The sequence below is a fragment of the Leuciscus leuciscus genome (assembly GCF_965113295.1).
Source record: "Leuciscus leuciscus genome assembly, chromosome: 13".
Taxonomy (NCBI): Eukaryota; Metazoa; Chordata; class Actinopteri; order Cypriniformes; family Leuciscidae; genus Leuciscus; species Leuciscus leuciscus.
Genome location: NC_138737.1, coordinates 5523631 through 5544879, shown reverse-complemented (window position 1 = coordinate 5544879; position 21249 = coordinate 5523631). Strand labels below are relative to the sequence as shown.

General features: G+C 37.4%; 2 protein-coding genes across 3 annotated transcripts in view; both read left to right on the top strand.

Annotated features, from left to right (window-relative positions):
- The window catches only part of cdk16 (cyclin dependent kinase 16), a 35058-nt gene extending 17985 nt beyond the window's left edge, over window positions 1-17073 (top strand). For both annotated transcript variants that reach the window (XM_082189165.1, XM_082189166.1), the window contains 10 exons: window positions 102-196; window positions 1832-1894; window positions 2008-2131; window positions 3714-3834; window positions 5508-5605; window positions 5728-5833; window positions 5946-5988; window positions 7061-7151; window positions 7526-7603; window positions 12988-17073. In XM_082189165.1, the coding sequence (XP_082045291.1) occupies window positions 102-196; window positions 1832-1894; window positions 2008-2131; window positions 3714-3834; window positions 5508-5605; window positions 5728-5833; window positions 5946-5988; window positions 7061-7151; window positions 7526-7603; window positions 12988-13025 (857 nt within the window). In that variant the 3' untranslated portion in view covers window positions 13026-17073. The remainder of the gene's footprint in view (window positions 1-101; window positions 197-1831; window positions 1895-2007; window positions 2132-3713; window positions 3835-5507; window positions 5606-5727; window positions 5834-5945; window positions 5989-7060; window positions 7152-7525; window positions 7604-12987) is intronic.
- A 1181-nt stretch (window positions 17074-18254) lies between these two features.
- tsr2 (TSR2 ribosome maturation factor) lies at window positions 18255-21071 on the top strand. Its single transcript, XM_082189187.1, has 5 exons — window positions 18255-18378; window positions 18717-18807; window positions 19721-19812; window positions 19902-20075; window positions 20655-21071. The coding sequence occupies exons 1-5, from the start codon at window positions 18298-18300 to the stop codon at window positions 20778-20780; spliced, it is 564 nt and encodes a 187-aa protein (XP_082045313.1). The 5' UTR covers window positions 18255-18297; the 3' UTR covers window positions 20781-21071.
- The last annotated feature ends 178 nt before the right edge of the window (window positions 21072-21249 follow it).

Genomic DNA, 21249 nt, shown 5'->3' with positions numbered 1-21249 from the left:
GTCGTTTTTGTCCTTGTCATTTTTCAATGAATATTCATAAAGGCATGTGAAGTACTAGAGGTCACGTGTTTGAGGAATAACCTGTCTCTGTGTCTCCGTAGTGTCTCTGCTGAAGGACCTGAAACACGCAAATATTGTGACTCTTCACGACATCATCCACACTCAGAAGTCTCTTACACTTGTGTTCGAGTACTTGGTGAGTCACTCACATGTGCAGTATTTCACTGCACTCTGTACACTCTTTAGGGTGCTCATGATCTCACACATGCAGTCATCCACACACCAGTGTAGGAGAAGCTGTTTGGAAACTGTAGCTTGCCAAGCTGCATGCTACTCATAATTAAAAGTAGTTCAACTACAGTCAAGTTACTCTTGTGCAAACAACGTGGCATACATGATGGCATATCTTTCCTTCAGCTTAAGTGGTGCAAAAAACTAGGATCTTAAATTGACAACATCAGAACTAAATGTAAAGCTAATAATTAAATAATAAAATGTTAAATTAAAATAATTTTAAAATAAAACCAATCAGAATAAAACACTTAAACTATTAGAATATAATCAATCGAATATAACACTTAAAAATCATTCAAATGTAATTAAACTCTGACCATGAACCAGGACCATGCAAAAATGTTGTGAAATTATTTATTTTTAATTAAATAAATATTTTTGGGGGTTTGACTGACAAAAAAATTTGGATTTCCTGCCCTAATTCCCGGTACACATTGTGCGATTTTGGGCTGTCCCAGACGAAAGATGACCAATCGTGGAGGTTTCTGTGGTCGTGGCTCCTAAATGCTGGTCCTACGTTGTACAGTGAGAGAGGTTCAAAGATGGCCGTTGTCACTGTCTTGCGACCAAAGATAGTCTGCGATAATTTTCTGACAATGTCAGATATTTAGCATGATCATCTCACAGTGTGTTTGCTGCTACGACCTACATCTACTGACTAGCCAATAAAAATGCAACATGAAATGGCATATTGATCAACCCGACATGGCTCTAAAACTTAAAACGACTTGCTTCAAGCTCCATTTGCAAAACCGGCTTACCAAGTTGGCCTCTTTTCCCTAGCCATGACCGTATTCATATACTCCTCTTTTGCTTCCCCCTCTTTTTTTCAGTGCACATAAAAACCACATCTTGCTCTATTTGTTTACCAGTAGCGCATGCCGATGACGTTTTATTCTTCTGTACTAACTTGCCTTGTAGCTTACGATTCAATGGGTGTCATCATCATCGTACAGTCTACATACATCTCGTACCCAAGTTTATTATATCCATGTCATACAGTGTGATTTGTAATGATCTTATAGGATTTCCGAATTCGCACAGTCTGTAGCAGGCATTTAACACACATTCACTATGTATTTAATTCAGTCATTAAACCTCAAAGAGTGCAGGCTGATAGGTCCTTTACATGCAATCCCATCATTACCGCATTGCACAAACTGATTGGCCTCTGCTGATCCTGCAGCCAATGTGAGCCTTGCTCAACAATTTAATAGTCTGGTTCATTGTTTGCTGTGAGCCCACTAATAGAGTTTCTCTGAAACCCTCCAGCTGCCTTGATCTGCTGCACGATTGATGTGTCTATTTATGCAGCAGAATATCTTGCATGCTCACAGTGTTATGTGTTTGTGTATCTATTAGCATTAGCAAGTCTATACTTGCTCAGCAGCAGCAGAATCTAGTCCGCCAACACCAAATACATTTACCTTGCCATTTTCAATAAAATGCTAAAACTGTTCAGAGAGTTGTCATGATTGAAATGAATATAACTCCATTTTGCTTATTTATCTAATCTTTATCTTCCTTTGTCTCCTAGGATAAAGACCTGAAACAGTACCTAGATGATTGTGGAAACTGCATTCATATGCACAATGTCAAGGTAAAACTTCGACAAATATCTTTCATTTCTTTTTCTCATAATTGTTGTGCTGCACATGGCAATCAGAGATGGTGTACTTATTCATTCACCTGTGTGTGTTTTTCCCCTCTCAGCTCTTCCTGTTTCAGCTGTTGCGAGGTCTGAACTACTGTCACAGACGTAAAGTCCTTCACCGAGACCTCAAGCCCCAGAATCTCCTGATCAACGACCGTGGGGAGCTAAAGCTGGCTGACTTTGGTCTGTAACATGCATACCCAGTTTAACTAACTCATTCTTGCTCTCACTGTTTTTTCATGGTTTGTGTTCTGTGGGTGGTGTAGCCTAGTGGTTAATAAAAACCAGCTGCCCACTTACCAACTCCAAACACTTAACCCCAGGTTGCTCTAGTTGCATTGTCTCTGTAATCATTGTACTGTAAATGTAAAGTTCCTTTGGCTAAAAGCATGTAGTGTACTAAACGTCTGGTAGGACTTAAAGGGTCATGAAACCCCCCCTCTTTCAGCTCAAGTCTAGCTCACGATCTTTTTGAAAAATGCAACTTAAATGGGTGTGGTGGCTGTGAGAAGAAGGGAGGGGAGTTGGTGTGGTATGACACGGCAGGGGAGAGGGAGAGGGAGAGGGAGAGGGAGAGGGAGGGAGGGGGGGGTGTAAACTGTCATCGCCAGTGGCCCATACATATCGACTGTCACTAAAAATCAGTGGTAAAACGTGAGGAAATGCTAGATTTTTTTATAGCTGGCAAAGTTAAAGTCTAATGAAATACACAGACACCTTATTTTTGTCCTTTCAAAAGTAACTGAATGCCCTGCTACATATATTAGCCTACAGTAATCATAATTGTATTTAAAAACATATTGTTTGTATACACACTATAAATGCATTAATTTGAAAATAATTAATTTTCCGCTTAAAAAAAAAAAAAGTTCTGTACACAACCTAGATCTACGCGCCCCTAAACCCACATAATAAAGATGGACAGTGACAGAAATTTTCACAAATTAAGCATACGTTCCATACACTTGAGGTATTATCGAAATATCAAAATTTTAATAACGAGTGATTATTTAAGAAAAGGCAAGTAAAACGGTCAGGGTTACATTTCACACGCACACGCACACGCACACACACACACACACACCCACACCCCTGAAGCGATAGAAAAGTCCTCGGGACCGCATCACTAGACGAAACCTGCATTGGTGTACAAGGCCTAAGTCCACCATTCTCCAGTTGAATGGTTGCTACACACACATAGTTTAGATGTGTAGGTGGTTGATGGCCAACCAACCGCCTGCAGCGGGAGTCTAGCCAGGGCAGCATCGCGGGGAAAGATGCACTGGAACTTTTGGACCACGAAAACAAACGCGCGTCCCATCATTGCCTCTCTCATCTACTACGCGATATCACAGTTTGACATGTCTGTCATTGGAAAGTTCCACGTGGTGTAATGAATAATTAAGAGCAAGTGTCTTCTAACTGGATAAGAAAACTCAGTACATGAATAATAATGAGACACCGATGAGTCATCAAAGTACTATAGTGCTCTGCCACGTCACAGCCTGTGATGTGGACACGATGAAGATTTTAAACCCGGAAGATGAAAATTTTACTATTTTCCCCCTACTATTAAATCTAACAGATGCTAACATTGTCTTCAATGGTGTTCAACACACATACCTCTGTTCAAATCTCAGAAAATTTGGTTTAGGGTTTCATGACCCTTTAAGTGGAGTTGATGTATAATATCTTGTAAAGCTCTAGAAAGCTTGCTGAAACTGGTTGAAGCACTTTTAAATGTGTTTTTTTGTTTGGTCTTCAGGTCTGGCACGAGCAAAGTCGATTCCCACCAAGACCTACTCCAATGAGGTGGTGACCCTCTGGTACCGCCCCCCTGACATCCTATTGGGCAGCACAGATTATTCCACTCAGATTGACATGTGGTGAGCATCCAACTAATGATTTATACTTTATTTGTGGTATCACTTATTTTTGGTGGTATTTATATACTATTATAGTATTTATTAATATTTTGTTATAGTATTTTTGTAATGTGCTTTTCTTTTTTTTGATTTTTTTTTCTTTCTATATAGCTTAATTTTTCATTGTTTTTAATATTAATTTTAATACTTAAACTTATTTAATGCATTTTGTTGACAAGGCAACATTTCTGAGTTTAAGTCAAGTTTTTTTTTAATTTTTTTTCCATCTAATATTTATTTTGTATTTTAATACAACTTCATTTCAATTACAGAAAACGTTTTTTAATAGTTTTAGTTAACAATAACAACACTGCTGATTATCACTAGTAAATTTATATCTTTTTGTTGAATTACCTATTATAATTTTTTTGATTTTTTAAAAATATTTTTTATTGAAAGTTCAGGTTTATTTTATTGCTATTTCCACCATGTACTTGTTGAACAACAGCTAATGTCACGCAGCAGATGCCAAAGACACGCTTTTTAACTTTTTTTTAACTTGACACAAGTGTTAATCGAGAACTGTTAACATGTTAGGTGTGAATAGTCCCTAACATGGTAAAAGATTATTTTGGAGTGATTATTTGTGGTTCAGTCTGGTGTTAATTCAGTAACCGGCTCTGATGGATTGAGTCATTGATTTGAATGATTCAGACATTACCTTTGTAGTCTTTTTATGTGATTCATAGAAAGAAACCGCTCATAAGGGTAATGTTCATACATCAGACTACAGTTTTATGCATGAAGACAGTGTGATTCAGTGTCACACAATGATTTGAATGATTCAGACATTACCTTTGTAGTCTTTTTATGTGATTCATAGAAAGAAACCGCTCATAAGAGTAATGTTCATACATCAGACTACAGTTTTATGCATGAAGACAGTGTGATTCAATGTAGTTGTAAACTAATACTATTAAAAATCATTGCTACAATTGCCCAGGTTGCAACAAGGGCCCTCTTTTTTTCACTTCAAGAGAACAATGTTTTGCTGACCTTTAAAGATGGTGCGTAAAGCAAAAAGCTTGCATTATCTTTTTGTTTGAGTCCATCTTAAATCGTGCGGTTTTTACTTCCTTATCGGCTTAAGCTTTTCTGGGTCGGTATTTCAACCTTGGGTTGTTTCACCAAATTTATAGTGTAAATGCTGATATCGGATATGGGTTGCTTTTCAAACAAATTGGAATTGGGCATCAAGACCTGCAGTGTAAATGTGGCCTAACTGAAATAAGTTTAAGTATTAAAATGACAAAAAGTAGAACTAAAATAAAAATAAACTGAAGCTAAATAGAAAAAAAATAATAAATAAATAAATAAAAAATGACAAAAAGCACATAACAAAATTACTAAAACTTAAACTAAATTTAAATTGAATTAGCTTTTATTTTTATATTTTCATTTCATTAATAAATACTATAATATTATTTCAATTATACTAAAATAACACTAAAACATATATAGTTTTTCCTTCTACCTCTAATTCAGTTCAGGTTGCAAATGCACACTTTGGTTAAAATGATTTATTTTACCATGGTGCTGTAGATGAGGCTCTCTGTTTTACCGTGGTAAAATCTCTTATGTCATAGCTTCTGTAAAGGTGAACTTAAATATAGTTTTAATGTCTCTCTTTGAAGGGGTGTTGGCTGTATCTTCTACGAGATGTCTACAGGTCGACCCTTGTTCCCGGGCTCCACGGTGGAGGAGGAGCTGCACTTTATCTTCAAACTGCTCGGTACTGCTCTCTCTCCCACTCTGTCCTCCTCTCTCACTCTGCTCTTTCTGGCTCTGGATCTGACAGTTTGTCTTTGTGCGTGTCACTGTGATATTTATAAATCCTCCTGCGTCTTTTCACAGGTACGCCCACAGAGGAGACCTGGCCCGGAATAACCTCTAATGAGGAATTCATCTCCTATAACTACCCCCGATACCGTCCTGACTGTCTCCACAACCACACTCCACGGTAACAACAGCTGTCCTCTGGGCCCGATGCCTGAAACCATCACCGCTCCTGTTGTAAAAACAAATGACACTGTCGGAGGTCATTTATTGAAGTTGCATTTACTCTCTTGCAGATTGGACAATGATGGAGTTGATCTTCTGTCGAAACTGCTGCAGGTGATTTGTATTTATTAAAATAGAAATGTATAGAAGGTGAGGATGGTCCCACCTCAAACTCGCCCCATTAGATGAGCCAATGTTGCTATGGTAGTTTGGTCCGGATGCTTGTGTTTGAACCACAGTGTTTGCATGTTTCTAGAAATCACATCTACGAATGCCTTGCTTTACAGTAGGATATCCTCATTCAGCTGGTTACGTATAAGATAAAGTATTTTTAATAATGACACTTTTATTATATGGCTGTTCTCTTGACAAGTCAACATTACAATCAAAATTTACTTTTTATTGTGCATGATTCTTCAGCATGTGCTTTTTGTTTTTCATTATAACGGTTATTTGATCTGCTTGAAACAACTTTTCATAGTCTATTTCATAGTATTATCAAATAGCTTTTAACTCATTGTTTTAGGCTACTGTTGTAATACTGCTAAGTCTTGCCAATATTCAGTGCACAAGTCAATGCTGGTTAACGTCAGTGTACCAAAGATTGCCTGAAATATGAATAGATTTGAAAAGTATTGGGATGTATTGAGATGTTCTTGAGGGTCAACTCCCTTCGCCAGTCAGAAAAGTCTCCTCAAAAATGATGATTTAGGTGCAGATCAATGCTGTGCAAACTCAAGATCGGGTCTATATGTGATATAGAACGCCCACTACTGATAATTCAATCAATTCCTGAGGGATAAAATCAAATCAGTTTTTCTTTTTTTATGGAAGAAAAATTCTTAGTAAAAAAAAAAAAAATATATATATATATATAAACACAAAAACAACTCTACAGTAACATACTAAATACTAATAAACAAAGCTGTGAATATAAATATACATTTTAACATACAATAATTGAACACACAATATACTTCCAAATAATTTTTAACACGTTAAGTTAAAAGAAAATGTAACCACATTTAAAAGATGAAATAATGCCATTTTAGGTTGACTTCTATAATAATTGTGTATTTTGGTAGCTTGCCTTATACTCACCAAGGCTGCATTTATTATCAAAAATGAAGTAAAAACAGTAATTTTGTGAAATGTTATTAGTTACTAACACTGGACTGTGTTTCAGTTTGAGGGCAAGAAACGGATCGCAGCAGAGGAAGCCATGAGACACCCGTACTTCCACTGCCTGGGAGAGAGAACTATCACACTGCCAGACAGTGAGTTCACGTGTATACACACACACACACACACACACACACACACACACACACACACACACACACACACACACACGCACGCATATCTCCTACCACAGAGGAGATATATGATGGTGCCAGATAACAGATGCATGCGCGATCACACGCCTCACACTGACAGATAGAAATATTAAAGTGTCAGACAGAAGTCTCACACATACACACACTTAAGTTCAAAAGACATTTAATTCCACCGAGCCGGTATGAGCTGTTCTGTATTTGCACTGAATCAAGTGAGTCTGTGGAAATAAGCTTACTCTGACCCTTAACATTATATCTCAGCACTTGTTTCAGTTCAGCGTATTACATTTAATTGTTGAATTTCTCCCTCTCAGCTACATCAATATTTGCACTTCAAGAAATTCAGCTGGAGAAGGAGCCAGGAATGAGGACGAACTCTCTGTCAGAATCAGGTAAAACCACAGAGCGCCGCTGGCCAATGAATGATGAATCATGATGATAGTTTCATCAGTGTACTGTGTGTGTTTGTGACCCCTTTGTGTACGCCAGCACGACAACTGGCATTACTCTCAAACTGTCAGTTACTCTCAAGCTGTCAGAATTTTTATAGTCTTGTGAAAATCTGGCCGACATTCAACTTGCATCATCATACAGGAAGACAGGAAAGGGCTGTAAAGTGACCAACCATGTTTTTGTGTGACATTTGAATATAATTCTGAAGTGAACAGATCTGAAATCAGACAATTGGGTTGGGAATCCAAAAACAATATTTAATGAATGATTTTGGTGATGGTTCTTGAACATCTGCATTCTTATGCCGAAGAAATATTCTGTTTCCTGCACCACTAATCTAAATATAAGAATCGATAATGGAAATCGTTAAAAGGCATAATTCCCCCAAAAATGTACATTCTGTCTCTTTCTTACCCTCATGTCGTTCCAAACCTGTATGACTTTTTCATCTGCTGAACACAAAAGAAGATATTTAGAAGAATGTTGGTTACTAAACAGTTTCGGTTCACATTTACTTTCATTGTATGAACAAAAATACATTGAAGTCAATGAGAACTGAAACTCTTTGGTTATCAACGTTCTACAAAATCGTGTTCAGCAGAAGATCAGCTTTCAAGCATTTAAGCAGAAGCCTTTAGATTCACACTTATTTTTATGGTCACAAGGAACGTAAATTCAGTTTAAAGACCCCTTTTGGTGAAAATCAAGTTTTTAATGTTATTTTTATGTCTATGTGGTGTTTTTAATATGCTTTAAAGCAAACCATGGGCAAATTCATCTGTCAACACCTTTGCTGAGTATTTTCTCCTTAAAACTGCAGTGTACTAAAAACGGTCTCAAAAACGAGGTTTGAAACTGCATGTTTTCTACCGTTTTCTACCAAATATGTAACTAATCCTGTCAATGTGCGGGGCGGGGCTTTGCCTCTCATGATTTCTAAGGATGCTGATTTTTTAGAAGGCAGCTTTCTGACTCTTAAGATTCCGAACGGGAACATGGTTTGTGTAACATTAGCAACACATTATTAGCTGTCTGATAACGTAGTCAAGCCAAAGGCTACTCAAAGGCTATTCATAGCAATTACCGTTATGTCGAAATTTTTTTTGTTTCAAATTCTGAATGGATTATCTGTAGCCTCTTAGAAAGCGTGCCAAGACCTCTCCCTTTATAATCACTAAAAAGCTATCACTCATCTCAGTATGCGAACTCACAAGGTTCCATTATAATCAATAAAGTTGTCTACACTGCTAAATTAATCTCCTATTTACATCGTGTCTACATTTTGTTAATGAGAGGATTCGCGAGTGCACTGAAATAAAAAAAAACTCAGTCATTTTGAGCGGTGAGTGGATTCTGACAAAATTGAACACCCCGATTGGCCACTGCGTACAAGAGACCAACAAACATGTCTGTGATTGGCTACATTGCTCTCTACTGCAAAAGCAAGTTGTTATTGTGATGATCAAAGATGAGTTTTAAGAAATAATAATCCCTTAAATAACTTTTAATGTGTAAAAATGTTTGGCTAGTAGTGTAAACCTGTGTACCTTGATTCCGGAAATTGCATAAAGCCAGCCAATCAGATAAGAACAAAATATTCTTGCTATATTTTAGTGCGTAATATACATCACATGGTTCTTCTGAGGCAGAACCTATCATTTATATGACTTGGGTGACCGCACTAATCCCATACCATTATCCCAGTCATAATCCTCCTGAATTTATTCATATCCATCATATGAGAGATGAACTCTGATGCTCATCACTTTCTGGGCTCTCTAATACTCCTCGCATTGCTCATCTTCTCTATCCTAATAGTTTTCTCCTCATCCTGCTCTAGTGAGAGATGCTGGTTTACTCTCCCTCTCTTTCCATCTCTTTCTCTTTATACCCCCCAATCTTTCTCCTTTTCTTACCGTATCCTTCATCTCTGACTGCCTCATTTTGGGCGGTTTATATACCTAGAATTAAGATTCATGTCAGGTGATCCAATCACATATACCGTTATACTTGTGATGGTCCAAAATGGATCTTGAATATCTCTTTCTGTTCTCAACATCCATCCTTTTCTTTATTCTTCATCAACATTTCTAAGTTTATTTCTCGTGTAGACTCATTAAGGCACATTTATGTTGACAGCGATGCGTTATACATTCTCAGGAGTAAGTTCTTGTTAAGCTCCGTGTATTATGCAGCTCATTCAGTGCTAACTCTGTTTTCTGCTCTGTTTTTCCCACGGTCTCTCTGTCTTTTCTCTCCCCCTGCCTATTTGTATGTGCTTTGATGTGTGTGTGTTTTTTTTTCTTGCTTCACTGCACTCCAGAGCTTTTGCAAAGATGTCTAAGGTTCCGGCATACCTTAGGTACATATTTGTCGCCCTCCTCTCAAGGCAGGAGGACACAAACACCAAAACCACATTTTTTCCCTTGAGTTTCCTGTTCATCTGTACATCTGTACTGTCCAGTTGTACCCCACAGGAATTACATAATAAGATCTTTATCACTCCTCATATTTTAAAAAGACATTTTCTCTCTGAACAGAGTACATAGACATAGGTAGGCTTGAAGATGTCATGGACTCATGCACAGCTTGTAATTAAAAATAAATCAGTTTAAATCATTATTAGGATTTAAACGAGTACATTCAGGCGATATGTTGCACCAGCAGATCACATCAATACATTGACACTTAGGCCCTGTTTAAGATGCGTTTTGGTCGATCGGATCATAAGTGGACGATGCTAAATACAGGTGTAAACGGGGTCTAAAATATTTTGAGCTTGTCCACTTTCAACCACTTCCAGAGGTTGTTAAACACATTAGATCAGATTGCTTTCTTAGTATAGATGCTCATGTGGTCGAATGTGTTCGAACAGCCGCATAAAAACTCCTCCTCTCGGCTTACTGACTGACCTAAGGCGTAAACATTGGGCGCGCTAACTAGACGCGATTTAAACTTTATCGGCTGGAGACCCAAGTTTGGTTTGAAGATGAAAAACGTACCAAGCAAAATGTTCTCTCACTATTCCTGCTTTCTAACACACACACTCACAGTGTTCGGCTTGTCTTGCGGCTGTCAGAGCAGAAACAAAAGCTGATGCTCTCCGTATGTTTTTCCATTGTTTCGGGGCACGTTCATATGTAAATTGTTCAAGCGGATTTTTTTTCCATTAGATCAAAAGATCTGATAAAGCCCATACATTAATTTACCCATAGACCCTTCCCTTGAAGAAATCAGGACAAAAGTGGTTGAAAGTGGATAAAGGAGATGGATTAAAGGAGATGTCTCCCTCGTCTACTTGTGATCCGATCGACCAAAACACATCTTAATACCAGGTGTAAACAGGGCCTTACATTAACAGTGGTGTACTAACTACATCCTCACAGCAGTTGTTATATGTTAAATTGGCTGAAACCAACCCCTCTCATCTGTCTTTTTCCCTTTCTGCGTATGCAATAAGTCCATCACATGTAAAATGTGCACTGACTTTTACTGTCCATTTTGGCAATCCACATGATGTGCATGTCAAAACCAGGGTTGCCATGTTGGTTTTCCAGCAAATGGTTAAAACATTTGAAAAATTAGCGATTTTCCCATTGATTGTTGAATGAAACATAACCTGACACCAGAATGTTTTCATCTAACAATATTGTACTGAGGTTTTGCCTGATTCAGTTTAGAAACATTTAACGAGACATTCATCCTCATTAAGCATCTGTGTTCATAGACCCGTTCTCCCGTGATATTTAGTTTGAAAAAACTGAGCTCATCCTCCACTCATAACTCATATATATATTCAGTTCACAAATTGATGAAGCTGTCAGACTAGAGCTTATAATTATTCAACGTTTGTACAGAGTTTATACATAGTCTGTTCTAAATATAAATATTAATCCATGAGCCGAGAGTTCTAGTACAGTGTTAAAGTCACTGATGAAATGCCAAAGGCTGGTGTTGGGAAAGTAAAGCCATTTCTAATGTTACAAAAGATTTCTATTTCATATCAATTCTGTGCTTTCAAACTTTCTATTCATCTAAGAATCCTGGAAGAAAAAAAATCAGTTTCCATAAAAATAAAAGCAGCACAACATTTTCAACATTGATAATAATAATAATAATAAGAAATATTGTTTTTTGAGCAGCAAATCAGCATATTAGAATGATTTCTGAAGGATCGTGGCACTGAAGACTGGAGTAATGATGCTGAAAATTAAGCTTTGCATCACATGAAAAAAAATATTTTTGCATTTATATTGCATTTATCTATTTTAATATATTTTAAAAATAAGTTGAAAATGGAAATCTTGACCACAAACTTTAATGGTATTGTACAGACGTACCATGAGCTCCAAAGTTAAGCATGGTTTATTTTGTGATGATGACCATGGTTGTACGTTATCCTACTTGTTAAATGGCTGCTTACCTAATAAATTAATAGACACATTGATTTGAGTTTGTAAAAGATGAGTACATGAAAGGCATGAAACTAGATCAACCAATCAGAATTGATTATTCAACAGTTCTTTTAAATACTCAATCATTTAAGCAGAAGTCATAAGCCTTACATTTAATAAAATATACATTTTTATTACCCAACTTGCAGTAAACTACTACTCTACCCAGTACCCACTATCCTTAAACAAGATCCACCATTCAGAGAAGTCGGCAAGCAGGGTTGTGGTTGTGGAGTCTTTGAGGCTAGTGAGGTAATGTTATAGCTATCCAGCAAGGAAATACATGATTCATGAGATTTAATAGTTTATTCATTCTTTCATAAGATAGACTGAAAACAGACTCTCTTGTCTGTCGACAACATTTACGAACAGTAAATCAGAGCCAGTCAGGGAAATACAGTGATATGAGAAATTTCTCAGTGAGTTTAATTTGGCTGGTCTTAAACTGATCGTACTTTAAGACTAATGCGTGGAGTGCATTGGACATGAGTTTGAATGTACATCACCTTCACAGAGAAAGCATAATGTAAAACCAGAGGTGAGGAGCTTGCTGTGTTGAATACCCATCTTTCCTCACCAAACAAGAAAACAGCCCAGGCTTCTCTAGAGCTTTAGACTGAGCATGTGTGGGTGGCTGTGTGTTTGGGTGCACGTTGACATGTGTTTGGGTTTGGTAAGCTCGCCTACTCTCATGCCCAGTTCTCTAAATGAAGTGAGCGCTGCTTTTCTCTCTCTCTCTGTCCCTCTTGTGATCCTTTATACCCTCTGACGGTCCTTACGAGTGCATTTGGTTTTATCCTGCTCAATGTTGCATGCACCATTTAGCCATTATGAAGCCTAAACGTCCTCCTCCTCTTCTTTTTCTCCAGTCAACAGCATATCTCAACGGCAGAGTCTGCTCTTCTGAGGGCACGTGGGGCGACTCGGGATGGGGACGACGGACGATATACAGAGAGGACGCGTTGAGACGTTTCCTGTCGTGAAGATGAAGGGATATCTGTTTTTCATTTCTCCGTCCGAGTCATTCGCTAGTCCTGTGGCATTATGTGTTTAGAAGGGGTCACTGTAGTTGTTTACATGGAAAGGCTGAGGATGTTGGTTTGTGTACTTGTTTTCTTTGTCTCAAATGATGATGCACTCCCCCCCCCCCCCCCCCCCTTCCCTGTACACATTACAAACATGTTCTTCCTGTTTGCTGTACCTTCTCGACGTGGTTGCGCCGCTGTAATCTACCAATCAGACGCAGAATGTTATTGGATGACCTGCTTGAGTGCATAGACTTCATCCTTTGACTGAAACAAATCAACCTGTTTTATTTGCAATACTTCTCAATTGTAATGTAAAAGGAAGGCCAGTTTATGAAGGACCGTGTCATGAATGCTGTTAATATCTGTCAAGAAGAAGCCAAGTTTCTCTAGTCTTCCAGAATAATAGTCCTCTTCATTAGTGTCATCAGCCCTCCCATCCAAAGAACATTTAGTACTATGCCAACACAGTGGTTCTCCAATCATCATCATCATCGTCAACCTTAATCGATGCATTCATTTTTGTATTCATCAGAACATTGATGACATTGACTGTCAACTTTTGCTTTTGTTTGCATAATCATTTCACTTTTAAGTTGTTGTTTACATGTTTTGTTTTTTTTGCCATGCAATACAGTTTGATAATCTAGAATACGGTTTCACCAAAGACCCACATGCCGTCTTTCTTTCCCTCTTGGTTTGACTTGCATTGAGCTTCCACTTCCATCATCATGTTCAAGTGAACCCTCGATCAGCTGCACTGTGTCAAGGACAAATTGTTTTGTGCAAAGCAACTTATGTTTGTGTTGCATTAAGGAAAGCCTCGGATAGTCCCGACGCATTTCCTCCGGATGCCTAGTTCAGGCCTTGTTGATAACTCTTCCATTACCGCGGCTCTTTGGGCTGTCACTAGTTTGAAACCCAAGCTCAATTCTCCGTCGGTTCAGTCAGGGTGATGAGAACTCTGGGGGATGCCCGGGCGCATGCGGAGAACCGGTCGACTTGTATCGGGCTCAGGTTTCTGTCACTCTGCAGAACAGCTGAGTGCGGTGGATAATGTTCCGCGTCTCGCCCCGGTTGTTCATACTCCGCAGGTTTTAGAGCGCATTGGTGTCGCGTGACACACCGCAAATTTAACACGCTACCGTCCCCTGGCATGTACGAATCAGGGCCTCTCTGCACAATGTCTGCGATTTATGCAGTCCCACAAATGTGATTATTGGGTGAATCGCTGGGGGGGAAAAAAGTCCAGGTCATATTTTACACCAAAAGAGAGAGAAATAATACATTTTATTTTGCTTGAAGAAAACACAGCCTATTTTTAGGACCATTCATATTTTTGTTTTGTTTAGTTTTGCATTGTGACATTATTTTCATTACCAATGAATCCCCAAATTCGTATTCCTTTACAGTGAGAATATAATTTAAATTACAACCTTTTTATACAGCGTATTTAATATATTGTATTTTTTTAAAAGCATATATCTCTCTATATATATGGTAGTATTTGTTATACCGTCTTTGCTGATGTACATTTCACAGCTACTTTTTACTGTAATACAGCATTATTTACTGTATTAAGAAAATGACTAAAACTTCCAGGCGCATTACAGTAATTAGAGTGGAAATGTGTTTAATTGTCAAATAATAAATGTCTAAAAAAAAAATAATGTCACCATGGAAAAGACAAAAAAGTTCCTAAATAAGAAGCTTTATTGTTTTAATGCAAAATATAATGTCTTGTTTTATTTTCTCTATTTTAGTGTGAAATGAGACTGGATTTTTTTTGTTGTTGTTGTTGTTGCAAGATTCACCCCATTAGAGCTGAATGCAGAGGTGTTTTAGACTTGATATTAAGTTATGATATTTTAGTAAATATATAATTTTTTTAAAAATGAATTCAAGCAATCCCAAAAAGTTTGGTCTGGTGATAGATTGTGACTTCCCTTCCTCCTGCTGGAGATGACCTGTGAATACCAGTGCTGCATACAGTGTGTGTGTGTGTGAGAGAGAGAGAGAGGGGGGAATGCAGACTTGCATGGCAGTGTTGTAAAGTTGAAGACTGTGGTACTTTGTAAATAGCCTTAGAATGTTTTTGAAGATCAGAGGTGTGGAGAGTGCAATGAGAAGATCCTCCTAATAATGTATAATTTTTAAAGCAAAGAAAAATATCTTTTTTGTTATACTTATCATTGATGTTCATTATGTTCTCTTTTTCTTTTTTTTTTAATAATATGTAGTAACCAGACGTTACTACCATAGGAGACTCACGTGGTTGTAGATATTTGGTTTCGATGTTTGTTAGTTCATAAGGATGACAACGGCTCATAAAGCTTTCATCTGGAATGCGGATGGATTGCGGTGAAAGGGCTTCAGTGGTTGAGAGGAAGCCAACTGTTCATCATTACTGCGCAATAATTGCTAATTTTACGCAATAATTTTTTTTTTTTTTTTAATACCAAAACCCTCTTGATTTGAAAAGAATTTGATACTGATTTTCGGTAAGCATTTGCATGTTGTTAAATATACAAAAAGCAAACAATGCCAGAAATTGTCATGCAAAAACTCCCATTGCCCGTTGTATGAGGAATCGAATAAGGGAGGTTTTGATATGATTGCAGGTGAAATGCTTTTATACATGGAGACACTTTGAGCCCATATGGACTTCATACGGTTTTCAGTATGTTTCTTTTGTACAACTCAACCTTTTTGAAATGGCATTTTATGCCAAACAAAACTTGATAATTGATCAGTACAGTATTATTTGCTTTAGCTTTTTTTATTTTGCAATTGTATACACTAAAAGAGCCCAAAGTTTTGTGGATTTTTAGCCATTTTACTGCTCTTCTCCAGTTGGCGTTTGTCCATGTGTGAAGGCATGAAGGGAGCAATGAGGTCTGCTGTTATATAAATATGTTAAAAGCAGTTTAAACAAACACATTAAGCAATACTCACTGTTAATGCACATCTCACATCTCAAGGATATCTAATGCAGGCAATCCTCTCAAGATAGCCATAGTATATTTTCTGATTGACAGTAAGTTAATAAGTTTGCGTATATGAGTGGTCACTCGTTTGAGTCTAGAGATGTTAACCGCAAATAACAATTGTTTGATGCATTGTTGAAAACTCCTCTTCTTCCCTCTATTCTTTTTAATCTTTGAATTCTTTATTGCAATAGTCGAATCTTTTCACACTAGAATATGTGGTTCAGAAGTATGTCGAAATGGAAAACCTTTACCAATAATTACACTACACAACAATGACCGACTGTTTCTTCATGTTGCTTGTATGAATGCTCATTTGCAACCAATTATGTCAATTATAAAGCAAGACGTGGATGGAGAACATTGGCACAAACAAGCTGTAAAACATTCAGGTTGAGCAGAACAAATGTGAATCATTTTTGCTGGCAATATAATCAATGTCAAAACTTACATTTTTGTAACTCTTATTTAAATGTAATAATATTCATATTAGTGCTGTCAAATCGATCAACCACGATTAATTGCATCTAACATAAATGTTTGTATGTTTGTGTATACACATACACACACATACACACACACACACACACACACACACGCAAGCGCAAACCTTTGTTAGATGTGGTAAGTCGATTTGACAGCACTAATTCATACATTGTTTGTATGTTCATTACATATTGAAAACAATTCCCAATATCCACACATTATCAGATCAGCCACAACAGTACCTTTTAAAAAAGCTTATTATATTGATTAGTACATTAATGACAATTAGTGACACAACAGGTCACTCACTCTTACAAGTCCTTTGTCAGCTTGTGGATTTATTTTAAAATAGCCTGAAAACCCAAACAAACAAACTATAAAAATCTCAACTTGTATATCACCCATATTTGGACTCGTTCATTTTTCACAAATAAAGATGGCTTAATATTGACTAGTATATGCACGAGTTTTTGTGTGTTCAGGCACTTCTATAAAATGTATATGCAAATACAAAAGGTATAAACAAACTTGGTTTTAGAGCAACTTTTAAATGTGCCTTTTCAGATTCAGTGAAAAAAAAATAATAATAAAAATACAGATATGAAAACTGATTAATTTTGGAATGAAAAGTTTGTTTGCATTGTGAATACAGTCGATAAATCAAATAACCAAGAGAAATGGCACCAAACTGATTCCCCTATGAAATATGACCCATCAATATGACCATATTTTAAAAATACAAACCCTTCCTCACACTTATGTTTTAAGTGTTATCCTTGGAGGAAATCGTATATTTCTGATTACATACACGGCTCACACAGATGACCACAGATGACCACCAGGATGAACCTGAAAAGTGACAGAACAACTTATTTAATATCCATATAAAGTCCTTCCATTGTGCATTGACAATATTTTTGTGATGTTCTTAGCAGCCACATATTTAAAATGAGAATTTCACTGCATAAATCACCGCAGTTCTTTCTCATTTGAAGATTTCTGAGTAGTTAATATGCGCCTCAACATGTATTATACAGCAGCTTGATTTGTTGACTGCTTTTCAGCTTTTGCTATTGGTCAATGCCAAAGTTATCCGAAGCCTTGCATGGGTTGGTGTTTAATTTTTCCGAGGAATGTTATAATGCTGACACCCTGCTTTGTGTTTCTTACTGAGCCAGTTTTACTGCAGAGAATTACTGTTATAATAAAACCCTCATACTTATAACCCCAGTATTCCCAGACTCATCTTTAAAAATGTTATTATTCTGTTCATTTATTGTATCAAAGATATACAATTCAATAAAGGTATGTACATTTCTGAATAATAATTTGTACCAGGTCCTATTATTTGTGTCTTCTATGGGTCTACTTTTGTCTTCTAGGGGTATATAAATGCTTTTCTGCTATATATGACTATATATATCAAATGTGTATAGTGTATAGATAGATAGATAGATAGATAGATAGATAGATAGATAGATAGATAGATAGATAGATAGATAGATAGATACATACGCATGGAAATTCGTACAGTTATAGCAAGGGGTTTTTAATGCATAAAGGCTACTTTCACTAAACATCAAGTTACTGGTAAAGCGGTTTCTGTGATTGATTATTTTGCCTTATTCACCGCCAGCCTCTGAAATCTGTAATCGACTCTTCAGGTCTGTAGATTTTCAAGATGGCGCCGCTCACATCTTCCACACGTGAATTGTTCAGTGAGGCAGTTCGGGCTGTTTTGGAAACGTGGCCAGTGCTGCAAGTTAGTACATTCATAACTTTACATTCCGAAAAATATATTAATCGTTGAATATTGTCATATTATTAGGCAATTTTCACTTTAATATTCATAAATCTGACTGCTAACAGGTTAGCATGTTAGCGCTTCAAAGTATAAACAAGAAATGATTCTACAGTAAACATATATGTAGTGCCCTTGCTTTAGGTCACGTCGTCTTGTCGCGATATTTAGTCTTTTTGCAGAGGAATAGTGAATATGTTCAGCTGGATTTGATCTTCATCCTGGCAGCGGCTGCACCAACTTCTGATTTATAGATGTAATGCATTCCGGGTTTAACGAGCTCAGTGTTTTTCTCCCAGATCGCGGTCGATAATGGTTTTGGTGGAGCTTATAGTCAGCAGAAAGCGGAGTGGATGGTGGACGCGCTGCAGCAGTATTTCAACGACAACGGTCAGACCCGTCAAATGATTCCCACTAACACTGTAGGATATGTTCTGTCCCACCACTAACACTGTAGGATATGTTCTGTCCCACTAACACTGTAGGATATGTTCTGTTCCTCTAACACTGTAGGATATGTTCTGTCCCACTAACACTGTAGGATATGTTCTGTCCCACTAACACTGTAGGATATGTTCTGTCCCACTAACACTGTAGGATATGTTCTGTTCCTCTAACACTGTAGGATATGTTCTGTCCCACTAACACTGTAGGATATGTTCTGTCCCACTAACACTGTAGGATATGTTCTGTCCCACTAACACTGTAGGATATGTTCTGTCCCACTAACACTGTAGGATATGTTCTGTTCCTCTAACACTGTAGGATATGTTCTGTCCCACTAACACTGTAGGATATGTTCTGTCCCACTAACACTGTAGGATATGTTCTGTCCCACCACTAACACTGTAGGATATGTTCTGTCCCACTAACACTGTAGGATATGTTCTGTTCCTCTAACACTGTAGGATATGTTCTGTCCCACTAACACTGTAGGATATGTTCTGTTCCTCTAACACTGTAGGATATGTTCTGTCCCACTAACACTGTAGGATATGTTCTGTTCCTCTAACACTGTAGGATATGTTCTGTCCCACTAACACTGTAGGATATGTTCTGTCCCACTAACACTGTAGCATATGTTCTGTCCCACTAACACTGTAGGATATGTTCTGTCCCACCACTAACACTGTAGGATATGTTCTGTCCCACTAACACTGTAGGATATGTTCTGTCCCACCACTAACACTGTAGGATATGTTCTGTCCCACTAACACTGTAAGATATGTTCTGTCCCACAAACACTGTAGGATATGTTCTGTCCCACTAACACGGATATGTTGTGGTGTGTGTTTCTCCACAGATGAGCTGCTGCAGGATGAAGTGGAGGATTTCATCTCACACCTCATGAACAATGAATTCGACACGATGGTGGACGATGGCAGCTTGCCTCAGGTTTGCTTGCTCTGAGTAGATCAGGATCACATCTGTGTTCAGATGGTAATGTGTGTTTGTGAAACTCTTCTGGTCTTGCTCTTGCTCAGGTGGCACAGAAGGTGTGTGTGATGTTCCAGCAGTGTCAGCAGGGCAAACTGACGGACGTCAGAGAGCAGATCAACCAGCTGATTCTGAAGAAGAGCGCTGGCAGGGCAAAGGCCACACCTGCCAAAACACCGGATGATGATGATGATCATGATGATGAGTGTGAAGATCAAGAGGTACAGTGTGTGTATATATATATATATTAGACAGAGAGAGAGAGAGAGAACTATATTTTATGTTTTTTAAAAAAGAGTCTCTTCTGCTCATCAAGACTGTATTTATTTGATCAAAAATACAGAAAAAACAGTAATATTGTGAAATATTACAGTTTAAAATAATGTTTTTCTATACTAATATACTTTAAATTATTAATTTTTGTGATGCAAAGCTGAGTTTTCACTAAAGATTTCTATTTTGAATAAATGCTGTTCTTTTTAACTTTTTATTCATCAATGAATCCTGAAAAAAGTATCATAGGTTATAAAAAATATATCAAGCAACACAACTGTTTCCAACATTGATAATAAATCAGCATATGTATTCAAATAAATACAGGCTTGATGGGTATAAGACATCTTTCAAAAACATTAAAAATAGTAATGTTTCCAAACTTTTGACTGGTATTGTATATTTTTTATATAGATGTGCGTGTCGATAGATGAATAAATAATCTGCGTGTGAACATTTTGACTTGCGTACTACATCCAAACGTCCTCTTTAAGGTAGTGATCATCTCACTGGCTGTTTCCCCTCAGGCTATGGACTGTGACGGAGGCGCAGCGGGAGCATCAGTCAACAGCACAGCAGTGATGGAGCTTCCACAGGACACCAGTCAGGAGGAACAGGAGGATGGATGGACGCTTGTGTGTAGGAAGAAGTAACTGGACTTAAAGTATTAGGACTGATGAATTTCTGAATTTAAAAGACATTTTAAGGGCCTCTTCTACTCTGGATACTTCTCCATTTGCAATTGCAACAAACTCATGAAACCTACAATATATATCATGCATCTGACTGATGTTTAAACACAGATCGAAACGGATGGATTACTTCACTGGACCTCTTGGGGTTTCTTTCATAAATTAATGACAGTGATTTTCATGTGCGTATGATTTGTACTGGTCTGCTTTTGTGCATATACAAATATGTATATAAATTGCCAAGACTCTGAATTTTCTCTTTGACTTACTCTGTATACCCTTATTTATTTATATCTTGTAGGTTCATGCATGCAATGGTCCTTTATCGCCCCCTTCTGTCACTGCAGTATCACTGCAACTGCAAAATGCAGCGCTGGATTTTCCATCCATGTAGTATTTGATTTTTTTTTTTTCAAAAACACCAAAACTT

Bases quoted from the DNA above. Each gene is read 5' to 3' on its own strand.
- tsr2 (XM_082189187.1), top strand. From the start codon at position 18,298: ATGGCGCCGCTCACATCTTCCACACGTGAATTGTTCAGTGAGGCAGTT. The intron at 19,813-19,901 runs GTTTGCTTGCTC...GCTCTTGCTCAG, and splicing joins ACGATGGCAGCTTGCCTCAG to GTGGCACAGAAGGTGTGTGT. The intron at 20,076-20,654 runs GTACAGTGTGTG...GTTTCCCCTCAG, and splicing joins ATGAGTGTGAAGATCAAGAG to GCTATGGACTGTGACGGAGG.